Source organism: Caenorhabditis elegans, chromosome X, assembly GCF_000002985.6.
Source record: "Caenorhabditis elegans chromosome X".
Classification (NCBI taxonomy): Eukaryota; Metazoa; Nematoda; class Chromadorea; order Rhabditida; family Rhabditidae; genus Caenorhabditis; species Caenorhabditis elegans.
In genome coordinates this window covers 13391506-13406647 of record NC_003284.9, presented here as the reverse complement: position 1 = coordinate 13406647, position 15142 = coordinate 13391506, and the positions used below count along the sequence as shown (strand labels likewise).

At 34.5% G+C, this 15142-nt stretch overlaps 4 protein-coding genes, 1 long non-coding RNA gene and 2 other non-coding genes across 9 annotated transcripts; 5 read left to right on the top strand and 2 right to left on the bottom strand.

Annotated features, from left to right (window-relative positions):
* Nucleotides 1–235: 235 nt before the first annotated feature.
* F02C12.1 (ZZ-type domain-containing protein) lies at nt 236–4565 on the bottom strand. Its single transcript, NM_077829.8, has 16 exons — nt 4458–4565; nt 4021–4188; nt 3897–3966; nt 3640–3847; nt 2826–3038; nt 2636–2779; nt 2442–2588; nt 2323–2397; nt 2000–2272; nt 1813–1947; nt 1656–1769; nt 1495–1609; nt 1351–1434; nt 1055–1298; nt 559–769; nt 236–509 (listed from the first exon to the last, which is right to left on the bottom strand). The coding sequence occupies exons 1-16, from the start codon at nt 4555–4557 to the stop codon at nt 357–359; spliced, it is 2454 nt and encodes an 817-aa protein (NP_510230.4). The 5' UTR covers nt 4558–4565; the 3' UTR covers nt 236–356.
* Nucleotides 4566–5179: 614 nt separating this feature from the next.
* Nucleotides 5180–5901, top strand: linc-34. 3 transcript variants are annotated; one of them, NR_072402.1, is made up of 2 exons: nt 5180–5277; nt 5643–5901. It is a non-coding gene; the product is annotated as a long non-coding RNA linc-34 (long non-coding RNA). The 3 variants fall into 3 exon arrangements; NR_072403.1 differs by having other exon boundaries at nt 5180–5444; NR_102224.1 differs by having other exon boundaries at nt 5224–5277; nt 5643–5899.
* A 1425-nt stretch (nt 5902–7326) lies between these two features.
* On the top strand, nt 7327–8597 carry F02C12.2 (DeHydrogenases, Short chain). Its single transcript, NM_077828.3, has 3 exons — nt 7327–7885; nt 7932–8105; nt 8256–8597. The coding sequence occupies exons 1-3, from the start codon at nt 7418–7420 to the stop codon at nt 8448–8450; spliced, it is 837 nt and encodes a 278-aa protein (NP_510229.1). The 5' UTR covers nt 7327–7417; the 3' UTR covers nt 8451–8597.
* A 268-nt stretch (nt 8598–8865) lies between these two features.
* Nucleotides 8866–9675, bottom strand: F02C12.3 (uncharacterized protein). Its single transcript, NM_077827.6, has 3 exons — nt 9231–9675; nt 9093–9186; nt 8866–9048 (listed from the first exon to the last, which is right to left on the bottom strand). The coding sequence occupies exons 2-3, from the start codon at nt 9179–9181 to the stop codon at nt 9021–9023; spliced, it is 117 nt and encodes a 38-aa protein (NP_510228.1). The 5' UTR covers nt 9182–9186; nt 9231–9675; the 3' UTR covers nt 8866–9020.
* Nucleotides 9123–9143, top strand: 21ur-12947. The gene has a single exon (NR_072401.1).
* Nucleotides 9594–9610, top strand: F02C12.7. The gene has a single exon (NR_072400.1). It is a non-coding gene; the product is annotated as an Unclassified non-coding RNA F02C12.7 (non-coding RNA).
* Nucleotides 9676–11576: 1901 nt separating the features above from the next.
* On the top strand, nt 11577–14699 carry irld-2 (Receptor L-domain domain-containing protein; the record flags this gene model as incomplete). The annotated part of the gene is made up of 7 exons (NM_077826.3): nt 11577–11646; nt 12597–12706; nt 13462–13582; nt 13642–13708; nt 13759–13880; nt 13945–14181; nt 14494–14699. 7 exons carry the CDS (start codon nt 11577–11579, stop codon nt 14697–14699), a joined length of 933 nt encoding a protein of 310 aa, NP_510227.1.
* Between the last annotated feature and the right edge of the window lie 443 nt (nt 14700–15142).

Here is a 15142-nt window from a genome sequence, read left to right as displayed (position 1 = left end):
TTTGTGATAGTCTAAAAACCAGAGCTGCGCGGCTATTGGAAACTTTTGGCAAACGTCGGTGAAAATAAGTGATTCCGCTTACAGTTTATACAAGCATGGAATTTTTTTAGAGACCAGGAATTTTAATTCAGTATCTAGACGTACACCGAACACTGTGTGATTTTATGAAATACGCTTTTTTGACAATGATACAAGTTGCCAAAAAATTTATGTAAATCTCTCGGCTATGGAATGTTTTGTGAACAAGTTTATTACAGCAGATTTTTTTAACTGAAAAAAATTACCACAGTTATTCGAATTGATTTAGCTAGTAGGACACGCATTTTTAAAAGAGCTACAGGCACCAAAATCACATATTATGACCAATCGTAACACATAAAATAATTTTCCGATAGTTCATGATCATCAATTTCGACTCCCGTTGACGAATTGTCTTTGTACATTCGTACTTTTGGTTTTGCACGTATATTTCCCAAGATTCCGCGATTTTCGAGACGAATTCTCACAACCTGAAAGTTTTAAACTTTTTCTTTGCTAAATTTTCAAGCGATAACCCACTCCTTGTTCTGTTCCAGTTCGGATACTTCCTTCCACAAAATGGGGAATAGGTTCACCTGCATCGTTTAATGTGATTTCAATTCTATCAATGACACCTTTTCGTATTGCTACTCCATTTGGTATCGACTCCACCTTTGCACCCATAAATCCTTCATCACCATTATCCATCGTGATCACTTTTTTGGTTTTGCCATCGATGAGCCTTTCGGTGCTGAAAGTGTAAATATTATGAATTGATGTTACTTTAGTAAATAATCTTATATCTGAGATGCATTAGCAATTCCAAGATATCAGCAGAAAGTTTTCGAAAACTGTAAGAAATAGGCGCAACATCTACAAACAACGCATGTGCATAATGAAAATATGTTACCGAATGTTTTAGTAAATGGTAATCCTGCAGAATTTGTTTTCAACAGTTTTATTCGAATGATTGCGTAACTTCCGAGCAACAAGTTAGGCATATATAATAGTTTTGTAAAAAATACGAAACACTCACAGAGCCCCACCGGCGCCTCCGGACAAAATCGCTTTAACCTTCGCGGCAATATCATCCCATCCAACATTCAAGTACGTTGTAATTTTTTGTTTGCTAGCCGGCAACTTGGATTGACCTCGGGCATCCAGTGCTTGCAAGTGTTCCTCTACAATCTTCTTATCGGAAACTGTCAGCTGCTTTGCTTGCATTTTTGGAACACTTGAAGATGGCATTGGTTTTGATTTTTTTGGAACGTCGTGTTCATCTGATTGTTTTGTCAAATTTTATGGAACTTTTTTTTTTGAATTTCAACTTACGAATGTGAGCTTCAACATGTTTATCAGCAAGCATAGCCTTGTGAATGTCTTTAATGGTCTCCAAATTTGCCTTCATCTTTGAATCTGAATATATGTTAAGATAGAATCAAAAATCCAATGATTTAACAGGAAAACCAAGCTTACTTCCTTGTTGACCTTCAGTATTTTTCATGTTTTCATTGATTTTTTGATCAAATTGTTGTTTATCTTCAGCAGTCTTCAGGGTATCTCGATAATCGTTGATTTTTTCTTGAGTTGTCTGAAAAATCGTATGAACTTTTTCTGTATAAAAAATTCAAACTTACTTGTTGAATTAGCTTTTCAGCAGTTTGCAAGTTAACTGCTGCGTTTGTGAAGAATAGTAAACTGGTGGAGAATTGGAAGAGTTCCAACGGGGTTGGACGCTCTCCATTTGCTACCTAAAAGCTCGGAAATGTTTTGGAATAATTGCAAAAGGCATACCTTCTCAAAAATGTTGTATCCAGATGCAGTCAAGGCAATTCCAGATACAGCGAAATTTGCGAAAATTGCTGCATTTACTGTATATTCAATGGCTTGACTGACTTCAAGTCCTTGTGTAGTCATTACTGTGAGGTACTGAAAAAAAGTTGTACTACGCTAGTTTGAAAATCATTTAAAAAAAACGAACCGCAGATCCACCAATTGCACCAAAGGAGGCAAGCGACGCTGCCACCGCGAGCCAATCTACAAAGTTCTCTCGACTCCGAAGGGGGTTCACATTCTCGTTATGAATAACACGATCAACAATGTGATAGCCGGATCTAGCCATTGAGTAAACTCCAGTTCCAATTGCAGTGTAGAGAAGAGTTGTTGCAGCGACTGGAGCAAGAGGAGTGAATAGGCCGATTACTGAGCCAATTGTGGCAGCAACTCCAATACCCATTGCACTCCGGTCGCTAATCTGAAAATTTTATTTTGTAGATAGAACACTGAGATTGACTCAAAAATTACCTTTGCAATTTTACTTGGAAGCTTACTTCTCCTAGAAATGTCATAGCGCAAGTTAAGTATACCTCCGGGTTCCAACTGAAAACAAAATGATTTTCTTTTAATTTAATTTTTTTTTGAACCTCATAAAGTCCACCATCGGGATACAAAATGTTACATTCTGGCAGTTTGTTTTTGTTCAGAAAATCTTCCCAATCATCGTAAGCCCTTCCAGTAGATTCAACGTACATTATCTTGGTGTCGCTGATTCGGAGGCAAATCAGTGGAAGCTGAAAAAAATTTCGTATTGAAACAGTTTACATCTATATAAGCGCACTATGTTGGAATGCGATCCGTCAGCGAAGAAGCTAACAAACACAAATTTGGTTTCCACAATGTTGGATTCTCCCTCTTTTTGTTTTTTCTGCCGTCTATTGATATCGAACAACTCATCTCGTAGCTTGATTATATGATCTTCTTGCTAAAAATTTTCAAATTAAAATTAATAAAACTTCAGAAGCAACAACCTCTTCCGTATATCCAAACTCGGGTACAAATTTCAAATCAATTTTCTTTTTGCTCTTGCTGTTATTATTTGCTTCTTTTGCTTCAAGCTCCATCGTTTTCATCAATTCTTGAAGCTGGTCAGGCATGAGACTGTTGCGTTCCTCTTGTGGAAGATTTGTAGGGTATTGATATACAGCAAAGCCGATTTTTCTGCCAAGGTTCTTCATTTGCTCCTGGAAACATGAGGGTGGTCTTGAGGGGGAACTTTATTTTTTTCCCTATATACTAGACCTAACATTATTTTTGAATAGGTTCAGAGCTTCGCTCGTAACCTTTTTTTTGAGTGTTGAGTTCTACTTTGTCCATTCCAGCCTTTTGTTGGTGCTAAAATGCCTGTTTGACTGTACAAGGAAAAGTTTCATTTACAGTTAAAATATGGCACAGTTTTCTACTCATAATTAGAAACTCAATCAAGAAGCCATGAAGTTTGTTATCCAATTTTAAACTCATTTTATCGTATTCGAATATTGTAAGGACACGCAAAGTTGCTATAAATATTTTAAAATGTTGTAACTTATCAGAAAGTTAGAAATGTTCTATGAGTTTGACTGAAAGTGCTGATAAATCTGATTTTTTTTAAATTATGATTTTTCCTTGGTTTTTTTCAACTTTGTCACTAAAACCAAAATTCCCTCCAGTACTTTTTTCTGATAAAACAAACAAACAACAATTATTGACATGAACTTTTGCGCAAAGTCAAGTTCCCGAAAAAAAAAATTGAATAGCATATTCTTTATGTGCAAAAAAGCCTGTTAAAAACATAACGTAAATTACCTCATCCCCTTTATCAATTTGAAACCAATCTAGTCTAGCAAGACCAATTCCATAATACTTTTGTGTCACAATTGCGGCTCCAATCTGATGTTTTTTCTCTAATTTTGGATTTGCTTGCACTGCCTCGAACAGCTCAATTTCTTCCGTTCCCTTCTTCTTTATAAAACATGTCGCACAAATGCCATAATCCGGGCAGATTTCTGGGCATCTGAAGCTGCACAATAAACTACCCGCAAAACGAAGAAAAGCACACTCACACATAGCGTAGTCCCGGAAAAACTTTCGAACCACAACTTGCGCATGGATTGTCATGCACCGGAAATGCAACTGAACAACAATTAGTTACCAGAAAATTCCAGAGAATCACACAAAAAAACTCACGTTTTCCAAACGGAGACATGTCTAGGCGATAGGAATGGTGCATGTGAGGGTGTTCAGGTGGAAGATCTTGTGACTTTTTCGAATGAATACTTTCTTCAACGACTGTATCATTATAGCATGATGCACAGATATGATGATTTTCACATAAATTGCACGTAAACATAGAACCTGGAAAATTATTATTTTTCAATTTAGGTTTGTAATTTTTAGTTGAAAATTAATTTACTTTTCTGTAAACTAATAAGTGATTATTTAAGCCAACAGTTGCGCGTACATCTACGCCACAAAATAATTCAAAAACCCTGTTGTACTCCTACAGTAATCTTGAAAAAAACCCTCAGTATTTTTAAATTTGTTCAGTTCATTGCGAGAATATGTAGACTATTATTCAAATAATGCTAATAAAACCATTTTTCTTAAGTTTGAAATTACTTTACCTAATATAACCAGACCACAATCCGCACAATCTTCAAACTGACAGTCTGAATATTCTGGCCATCGAATCGGGTTGGTGCCTTCTGGTTTAGGTTCCGCCATTTTATATTCTGAATATGACATGTTAATTAGAAGCTGTATGTAGTATAATTTTCTATGAAAAATGTTAAGAATGGAAAAATATAACAATGGGCCGTGGAAAAAATTTTAAGGAAAGTGAAGGTAGTCATGGGAACGTGGGAAATTTTGGTATGGTTTTGTGAAACTATTGAAAATGAGAAATGAGTGGAAAAACTGGGTAGTGTTGAAATTGTTAACAACAATGATAGTGTTTTGTTCTGTTTACACAGTTTTCATAAATCTATGTGCTACGAAATATAAATGTAAAATCTAGGTTCACATTATTTTATTTAAGGAAAATTGAAAATTGTAGAAACAATATTAACTTTTGACAGAAAAGTTTAATAGTTCGAAATTTTAAAAAAAGTAAACGACTAACGCTCCCGCGAAAATAAAATTTACAGTTGGGATGTTTTGATGAAAGAAATATTGGATGGGTAACCCCCCCCCCCCCCTTTTCGGCGGGAGGTGTGTATGTTTGTGTTTGTTCGCCTAGGTTATTGACTGAGCGAAAGGCATCAAGTGAGAGAAAAAGAAAACAGCGAAAAATCTGTCGAGCTTCTCTACTACGCTCTTGCTGTCGGGTTATCTTTCAAATAGAAAAGATGCGAGAAGCATTTCGAAACAGTGCTGTATAAGTGCAAATGGAACAGTGAGTCACGGTGAGGTGAAGAAAGAAATAATCGGGTTATTCATGGGCCGGTAAGTGATTCAAAATTCTCATATTGTTCTATTCTAGGAGTATGGAAGTGTTTTTCAGAAACATTTTTTGGAATACCGGGGTAGAATTACACAAAAATAACCTGTGGAATTTCCATTACAGTTATATTATAGAAGTTCTATATTTTTAAAGAAACAAAGACATAGTGGTATAGTTTAGTTTTTTTTTGCTTTAATATTAAAAAATAAGTATGATTTCAAAAATAACTCGTGACGTTTATTAAAATTTCATTGCTTTTCAAAATAGCCATCGATTTCCAGTTTGCCAAAAGTTTAGTTATTTTGTTATTTTTCAGATAAAATATGTTGATCATCATTTCCAAAATATGTTCTTTGATTTGTTTCAGGTGCTCTTCTGAAAGTCACACATTTGCGGCCGTTTTATATTCCCCCAGAATGCGAACATCTGTTACCAATGGCTTATTAATTTTCAAACTTTTCTCTCACATGGTTCTCCAGTTCTAAAACTTCTATTTTCATTGCAAAAATTCTTGGTAGTATCATAAGTTTAAGTTTTAAAGTTTAATCAGAAATAACAATAAATTCTATTTAAAAACATGTTTTGTTTTTGCAATATGTTACTTTAATGAATTTTATTAATTATAATAAGTACATTGACATTTCTTACAAAAAATTTAAATTTGAAATATACAGTTATGAGTAACTGCATTTGAATAACATAGTAATCCAGTTTAAAACATCGATGACATCATCGCACACAACAAAGAACATTTTGAAAATAACTCTAAACATCATCAACCAAACCTATGATTATGAAAACACACAAGGAATGAAAAAACAACAATTTTTATTTGATAACAAACAAAAACTGAATCAAACAAGATGCAGAGTTGAATTTGGTATATCATGAAAGTTGACAAGTATAATATCTGCAAAATAGTTTTCGAAGTATTCCCAATATTTTCAAAAAAGTAACACATGAAAGTAAATATACGAAATTAATGCGCAGTCCGAATTCAAATTTTTTTGATTTTGAAATTTTCAACTTGCGAAGTAAGCGTTGTTTATCGTCTAGCTGAAAATTGAAAATTGACACTCTTCATAATTACAACTTGTTCATAATTGTTAACATGGTCTGCTAATATACTTGAAAGTAGATAATGCCTTGTAAAACTTTTCGGTTATACCGACAGTTTACGAAACTACAACAGTTTGTCTGTTAACTTTATGCAATGCCTTTCATGAATATTTATGCGATTTGACAAGCCCAAATTGACAAGGTCTTTTTTGTGACATGTCAAATGCAGAAATTAAACTAGGTGTAACTAAAAAAAATTGGGAGGTTGAAATTAAAGAGAATACGGTGCTTTTGTATTATATTCCGCCCATTTTAAATGAATATCTTTAAGTTATAAAAAATGAAAATTTATGGAATATTTTTGTATTGTTAGGCTTAAAAAATTAACATTTCTAGATAAACGTGTCTAATATTAAAGAGGTAAAATCCAAATTACGTTTAATTCAATTTGGTAAATCGGCGTCACTTCTCCACCAATTTTAGCCAGTTTCTAACTGCCATTTACAGAAGTAACAAAAGTTGGTTAAATAGGGAATTATTTTCACGCTCTTAACAACTGGAAAGAAATAATGGCGAAAGTTGGCAAAACTTTGTTGAGAAGTAGGTAAAATTGGTTAGACAGCAGATAAAGTTGGTTGAGAAGTGACGCCAATTTACCTAGCTTTGCTAGATATTTCGATATTACGAAAATAACCCTGAAATTGGCAAATTTCGAAAATTTAGAATAACAATTGTCAAGATTTTTTTTTTGACGGAATAGACTAATTTATATTTGCAACCAATGCTGGCTCACAATATTCTTTTTTCTGGTTAAAATCTCTTTTTTTCTAAGTGCAGGACATATAATTTTGTGGCATTATGATTTTTACTCTATCAACATTGAATTGACAATTTAGTCATATGTGTCATTTGGTGGTCATGACTACGGGCTCACAACACTTTTTTTTTGGTCATGAGCTCTTTTTTTTTTCGAAGTGCAGGACACACAATTTTGTGACCAGCTCCGGAAATTGAAAGTATAAAAGCGCTTTTTCTCCATTTCATTTTTACATTTTATTTTTTCTACTTTTTTCAAACTTCAAAATGCCAAAACGATTTTCAAAAAAAGTTGCAATAATTACTGGATCTTCATCTGGTATTGGTAGAGAAACCGCACTTTTATTTGCAAAGGAAGGAGCTAAAGTAACAGTGACTGGAAGAAGTGAAGAAAAGCTTGAAGAAACCAAAAAAGCTCTCCTAGATGCTGGAATTAAGGAGAGCAATTTTCTTATTGTACCCGCTGATATCACATTCTCCACGGGACAAGATGAACTTATCAGCCAGACTTTGAAAAAGTTTGGAAGGATAAATATTCTTGTTAACAACGCCGGAGCTTCCATTCCCGATGCTAAGAAAAGAACTGGAATTGATCAAGGAATTGAAACTTACGAACAAGTCATGAAGCTTAATGTTCAAAGTGTAATCGAGATGACTCAAAAAGTTCGTCCTCACTTGGCAAAAAGTCGAGGTGAAATTGTGAATGTTTCAAGCGTGGTAGCGTTGAAAGCTGGGGTGAGTCATCTTCTAATTGGAACATTAAATCATCATTCTCTTTCAGTGGACACGAACTCCATACTACCCATTGGCAAAGGCAGCTCTTGACCAATATACAAGAAGTGCAGCGATTGCTTTAATATCTGAAGGTATTCGCGTAAACACTGTGAATCCTGGAATTGTGCAAACTGGGTTTCAAGCAAATGCTAGTGGTTCATCGTCAGATGATGCACAGAAGGTATATTTTTAACATTTTACACATATATATTTTAGTAAAAAATTACGGCTTTCCCAATTATGTTGTTTCACCTACCGCCAAAAAAATTGAAAATGTCGAATAACTTCAAGCTTTCAATCTGAAGGTATTTTTTAAACAAAGTTATTATAGTTTTACGACGACATGGGCTCAAATACAACTGCAATTCCATGTGGATTTGCTGGACGTCCAGAGCACATCGCCAAGGCTATCGCATTTTTGGCTGATCGAAATTCTTCAGAATACATCGTTGGTCAAAATATCATTGCGGACGGAGGCACAAGCTTGGTTCTTGGGATTCATGGGCCTGCTGGCGGCAAAAAATGAGATACATTGAAATGATTACTTGATATTTTTTAAATATTACCTTTGATTGTTTTTTTAATAAGTGGATTTAACCGGATTGAAGTCGCTTCAATTCTTTCCGTTTTTTATTTATTAGTCTTCTATTCATTATAAAATAAGTAAACTGGGTAGCGTTTATGCACAAATGTCATAAAATAGCCCCCATTTTTTTGCGGAAAATCACAGGGTAAAGTCCAAAATCGCAACAGAGCCACAACCAATATCAGCCGCCGACATCTGAAGGTCCCCGCGCGCCACTATGTTTGCATTTGAAAAACAAATCAGAATACCAGTTTGTCAGTTCGTGGATCAGTTCAAATCGCAAATTTCATGTCCGTCTCCAGGAGTATTTTCAAACGCCAAATGTTCGCGGGCAACGACACTCCTAAAACACAATTTTTTCTTTACAAATTTATTTATATTAAAAAAATATTGGTATAAAAACATTATAAAAACCGTTATAAATTTTTTTTTATTGAATTTTATTTTTTGTGCCAGCTCAATGATCTTCTGCTCCTCTTTGTGATTGTGTCCTTGTAAGTGATCCTGAGTTCAAATTTCGCCGGGAAAGCATCGTGTTCTGAAAAAAAAATCAAATTAAAATTTTCAAGTTTTCAGGCTCACCTTATTATTATTGGACCCCTTCCCGACCATTTCTCCACTTGAGCTTCTGCTCGTGATCTGACCATATCCATTTGCACCGATGGGCACATTCTTCCTGAAACTCGCATTATAATTGAAAAATCAAAAGTATGAAATTACCTTTTAGCAGATCGACCACAGGTTTTATTTTCCTCGTCTCTGATCTTCTTCAGCTCCTTTTTTCAGTCCGCTCCAGTCCGATTGGTCATACACACTTCGCCCCAGACTTGGACTTTTTTGCTGGTTTGAGGGAGCTGGACGATGGATTTTTTTTTAAAGTTTGGCTCCGCTGGTCGGCCTTCTTTCTTTCAGCTCGACGTTCCGCGCGAGCGTCTTTTGTGATTTGGCTATAGCCATTTGAGCGGCCTAAAATTTCGTTGGCTCTGCTGGTCTGCCTTCTCTCTCTCAGCTCGACGCTCTTCGCGAATGGATCGTTGCTCCGCGCGAGTATCTTCTTGTGATCTGACTGTAGCCGTTTAAACGGTCAGCGTCTTCTCACACAACTGCCCATATTTGACTGAGCAGCCAGAGCGCCCAAGGTGCTCCATCTTGTTCATTCTGAAAAATTTCATGGGTTTAGATTTAAAAAATAGCAAATTAAATTAAGAGTAAAATATAAACTGACTTAAAAACTTATTTTTAAAATTATATCAAAGAAAAATAAAGAAAATAGGCGAAAAACTGTGAAATCTCAATGAAAATAAATAAATAAAAACGTCAAAAACATGTTTTCCGTAAATCTACACAAAAAGCGCGCATTGTTTAGCGGAGTGTCGTTGCGCGCATCCTCTTGCGCTCGCACACTATTTCTCACTAACCGTCTAACTGTCGCGCACTCTCTCATTTTGACATGCTATTCTTCTGAGAAAAGATATAATTCCCAATCCACAGAGCTGAAATGATAATATTTAAAGACTTTTAAGTAAATTGTGAAAAAAGTTATATAATTAGATAAAAGACAAGCATTTTTGATCATAAAATATTTTATTTTCGTGGATTTTTATTCAAAATGTCAAAATCAAGGAAATCCATCAAAATACGGATTTTTTTGGAAATTGAAAAATGGGGAAAATGATTATTAAATAACTAAATGGTCACCTTGCTTTGAAGTTATTTTTCTAAAGTCGGTTTGAATACACCAATTGGCGGTGTCTCACACAGTTTTCCTTGCAGCAACGGACAAGGGACGCACAAGAAGCGTATTCAAAATCAAAATTCTGTTGTTTCAGTATTTTTCGGTATAAAAAACATCCTACGGTGAAAAAAAACAATTGTAAATCACCTGGATGTAAACATTTTATTATATCAAAAAACGTAGTTTTTATTTACTTTTTTCAATTTGTTAGCAAGTTAACGTATTCAATTTTGAGTTGCTATAAACTTAATAAATTATATCGAATTGTGTAGCAACAAACAACACGTTATGGTATGAATTGTTTTATTGCACATTATAAGAAAAATCAACTAAAAAACTTCTAAAACCTGGTTAAACTTACGCATTACAACAACTTAACTCTAAGAAACTTTAATACATACATACACGTCGCGTTTCATGCTCCTTTGATTGTTCTTGAATATTCTAAATGCAGCTCAGACTTGATCTTTCACATCAACAATTTTTATGTTGATATTATAGATTCATAAATAATCACACAGTTTTCAATATAAAACTTCGTCATTTTTGTTGAGCAGGTAGAAATTCAACATCAAGCTCTTTTTCGTACAGGTCAAAAACGTGATTTTGAATCAGATATTAGAGAGAAGAGTCTAGGCGCTGTCTCGTCATTCGCGAGTGAGTAATAATGTGGATTACTTACAACCATTTTTTTTGGTAACTTCCGAGCGTCACTTAATCAATACAAGATCAAATTACAATTTTAAACGGGAAACAATACACTTTATAGTTTTGGTGCCAGTGCTCAATTCCAAAAATCAATCTAACAGACAAAATTATTTCACATTTCGTTTTTTAAAATTTGAAACATTGTTCAGTACTTGTGTGTCATAACCCCACAATTCAAAATATAATTTTCTGACTTACTAAAATTTTATTTATCTTCAAAATGTGGGGTTATAATACACAAGTATTCATTGTTCATACTTCAGAAATTATATGAGATGTGTATAATAAGATTCGTGTAAATATGTACTTTAAAAATTCCCTGTTGTTTTTTCAAATAAATAAGTCTCATTATTTGACCTTTTACATATCCTTTCTCATTTCACTTCCTTATATGTAATCACCACCCTAGAGAAATGAATCATTATCATGACATTTCAAATTTCGAAACGAGATTCTTTTTTCCGAATGAGTTATTCGCGTGAGTCTGTTGTGGAGCGGGTTGCCTAAGATACCTGGCCGCGCCCACAACTCATTTCCTTTCTCTCTACCTTGAGGTGAGCTTCCCAGGTGGCGACGATTCTTTTTGCTTTTTTTTCAGCGACATATCAGAAGCAGCAACAAACATGAAATTGTTAAACACGTCACTTGGATGCCTACTCATATTTGCTTTGTGTTTCTGTGGTTCAGTTTTTGGTAAGTTAATTCATGCAAGAAATTTGGTAGAGCAAAATTTTTCAACTCACAAAAGTATCAATATTTATACAAAATTGAAGATATTTTATGGATTACGCAAGATTAATAATGTTTCATTAGGTTTCGTATTTGTATAAAATTATTTCTAACTGTATTGCAAGTACAATATTCTGACTCAATTAAAATTGTTGCCAAAACCTTATAATCTACACTGCAACTTTTTCCTCACGAGGGCCGAGGAAAAGTGGTTTCTAGGCCATGGCCGAGGGGCCGACAAGTTTCAGCGGCCATTTATCTTATATTATAAATGGCCGCTGAAACTTGCCGGCCCCTCGGCCATGGCCTAGAAACCACTTTTCCTCGTCCCTCGTGAGGAAAAAGTTGCAGTGTTCTAGAGAAAAAAAATAACACAATCATCGTGCTATCCTTTTTCCAATTTTTTCCGATTTCCGGAGAAACTTTCATTTGATTTTTGGTAATCGTAGATTTGTGTGCCCATATTTAGTTTGCTCAGTTGTGTTATGAGTAAACGTTATATCGCAACACGTGGTGTTGTCTAGAACTTCATTGATGATTTCACTAGACATGTGTCTATTTTAGATTAGTTATCATAGTTGTACTATTTCACGAGACGGAAAGATTCTGACAACTAACATGTTATTAGGTTGAACAAAAATACACTCTTATTTCCTAGAAACATTTCCCAATCATTCCTTTTACAACATTAAGTAAGAAAAAAACTTTTTTATTACCATGTATTTTTTCTCCAATCAGAAAGCCACCCCCGGCTCGGCTAGGCGTGAGAAAAATGTGCATTTTGAGTACTCATGACTAATAATCATAAATCACTTACAAAAAATGCACCGGAAATGCAGTTTGTTATTGATTGTGAATAATAAAAATTGTTTTTGTACGTCAGAGTTTTAATATCAGAAAAACCAAAATTTCAGCTGGTCGAGCAGCCAAGGATTGCATTTTTAACGGAACCTTCACTGGGCTGGATGACAACTGTACCCGCATCTCTGGATCAATTCTCTTTGGAGGATCTGACGCGATAAATGTGAGGAAATTGGGTTAAAATCGTTGAGCAGTAAATTATGATTATTGATGAAATTGGTTTAAAAAAATTTGATAAAATTATAATCAGCTTGTATGTGAGAAAGCTCACGTGATAAGAATTTGTGAAATTTATGTATCATCCAATTTATATATACCAAAATGATAATGTAATTCAATAAAACTTCCGGGATACGACACAAAAATGCAAAAAGTCGGCCATGCACATAATTGGGTACATATATACTTATTGACGAAAACTTCACAATCTTCAAAATAGGGCTGAATGACTTCAAAAGTTATTTGTAAAAGTGTAATGTAGCAACGTTTGTTCCAAGAATAGTTGAAGTGTTTTTTTCGGTACGTCATCTCGGAAAACACAGCTTCATTATCAACTTTGAAACTTTGATCCAAATTAAAAAAATATTTTTGCACTACTTCCGGCTGTTACAATTGCAAAAATCCAGTTTTTTCCAAATTTTTTGATATCTTAAAAGGAACTTAGAAATGAGAAGAGGAAAACTGTTCAATTTAAAAAATTATAAATTTAAAAGCAATCAAAAATCAAAACATACTGCAAAAACTTAAAAATTGAAAAAAAAAAACATCTCATAAAAAGTGAAAAGTTTGAAAAATCGGGTGGCATATGCATCATTGAAAGCATTGACGAAAAAAACAGGAAAATTCAAGTTTTTGGAATTAAATTCAGCGCTTCTTACTATAACTCGACTGTAAAAGTAATAGTAAAAAATGTTATAGACACTATATGCCAAGTTAGCATACGTGGAAGAAGTCAATGGTTGTATTCAAGTCACCGGAACATCGTACACTCGGCTCGATTTCTTCGCACGACTTCGATCTGTTACTTGTACCAACACAAGTGAGTTTTAAACAGATTTTTTTTAAATTGGTAATTTATTACATTTGGGACATTTTCAGCTCTCTCAGTTGATTTTATGGTTTCCAACAATTCTGCTCTAGAGCGCCTAGGCATGCCAGTTCTCAGGTATTGAATGTGTTATTTACTGGCGGTTTTCTTTATAAATGATAATTCAGAGTAAATCGTCTAGGCCTCACGTTCAACCCCAAATTATGCATAACTACTGAGGAATCGTCGAGATACACAAATGTGCAAAGGGGAGCCGCTGATAATTTTACAGCTTGTCAGGGTAGAGCGGGTGAGATTTACACTTTTTTTAAAAATTTTTACTTCCTCTCACTCACCAACAAAAAAAAGTTCAGGAGTTTTAAAAGAATGCAGCTCTACTCCGAACGGGGTAAATGGTGGCCTACCGGATGATTGCGAGCTCATAACTGGAAATTTATATGTGGACGGAGCCAGCAATGCCAACATTACAACAAAACTGCAATACGTGAAAGAAGTCTACGGAAGAGTGTACATTAGATCCACAACACTGTCCAACCTGACGATTCCGCTTTTGGAAAAAGTTTATGCATCAGAGCCAACTGCGTCTACAAGTAAGTGAAGTTCAAATTGTGAACGCTAGGAAATTTTTCAATAATTAAAATATGTTAACTTAGAGTTTAAAAAGAAACAAATTTATAAGAACCGGAAATATCTTCCTTTTAGATTTTATATAACTTTTTTTGAAATTTCATATCTGATTTTGTATGATGTTCGTTCTTAGTAGATAGTTCGTATAATATGGAGAATATCACATTAAAAGTATTGAATAAATTTTTTTCCCAAATAAAACATACAGGGCATACAAAATATTAGAAGAGACAATTCTGAAAAACTCCTACAGTCTTTCAATACATCCTTTTCAGCCCTGGATCCAACCATCAACGTGGCAAGCAACATGAATTTCACCAAACTCTCAGTGCCAAAGATCAACTTCATGGCGAAGAACGACTTATCATTTTTGACTTCCGACGCTTCATATGTAATGGATCAAGATCTTTGCAATCAGTTGTCTCCTTTCGGTAATGTGATGTCAAATGGAACGGTCTGTGGTAGGTCATGCCAAGACTAATCAAGTATATACAGTGTCCTGATTTGCAGTTGCGAAACGTACATCGGGCCCTATTCACTGGTCTTCAATGATCATCTCCATTGCCGTCTACGTTTTTGTAGTGTCTTCATAACATTGTATTCAAATGCGTATATAATTTATTATTAATATTAATATTAATTCGTGCATATGTGTGAAGAAGCTGCACTCCAAACTGTTCTGAATATTTCAAAAATGGAAAATTAAACTTTTTTTGTATATCTCTGGACAACTTTTTCTAACCCAAATATCGGCAAACAGTGCGCACAATTTCTTTAGACAACTTTCAAATTTTCCGATAGCAGTTATCCTGATTTTTTCATAGGATATAAATCAACATTGTTAGGTCTTCCGGCACTATGCATTTGTGGTTTCCTAGAAAATTTTTTGGAGATCTGGCATCGATGAATTTGAAAAGAGCATTT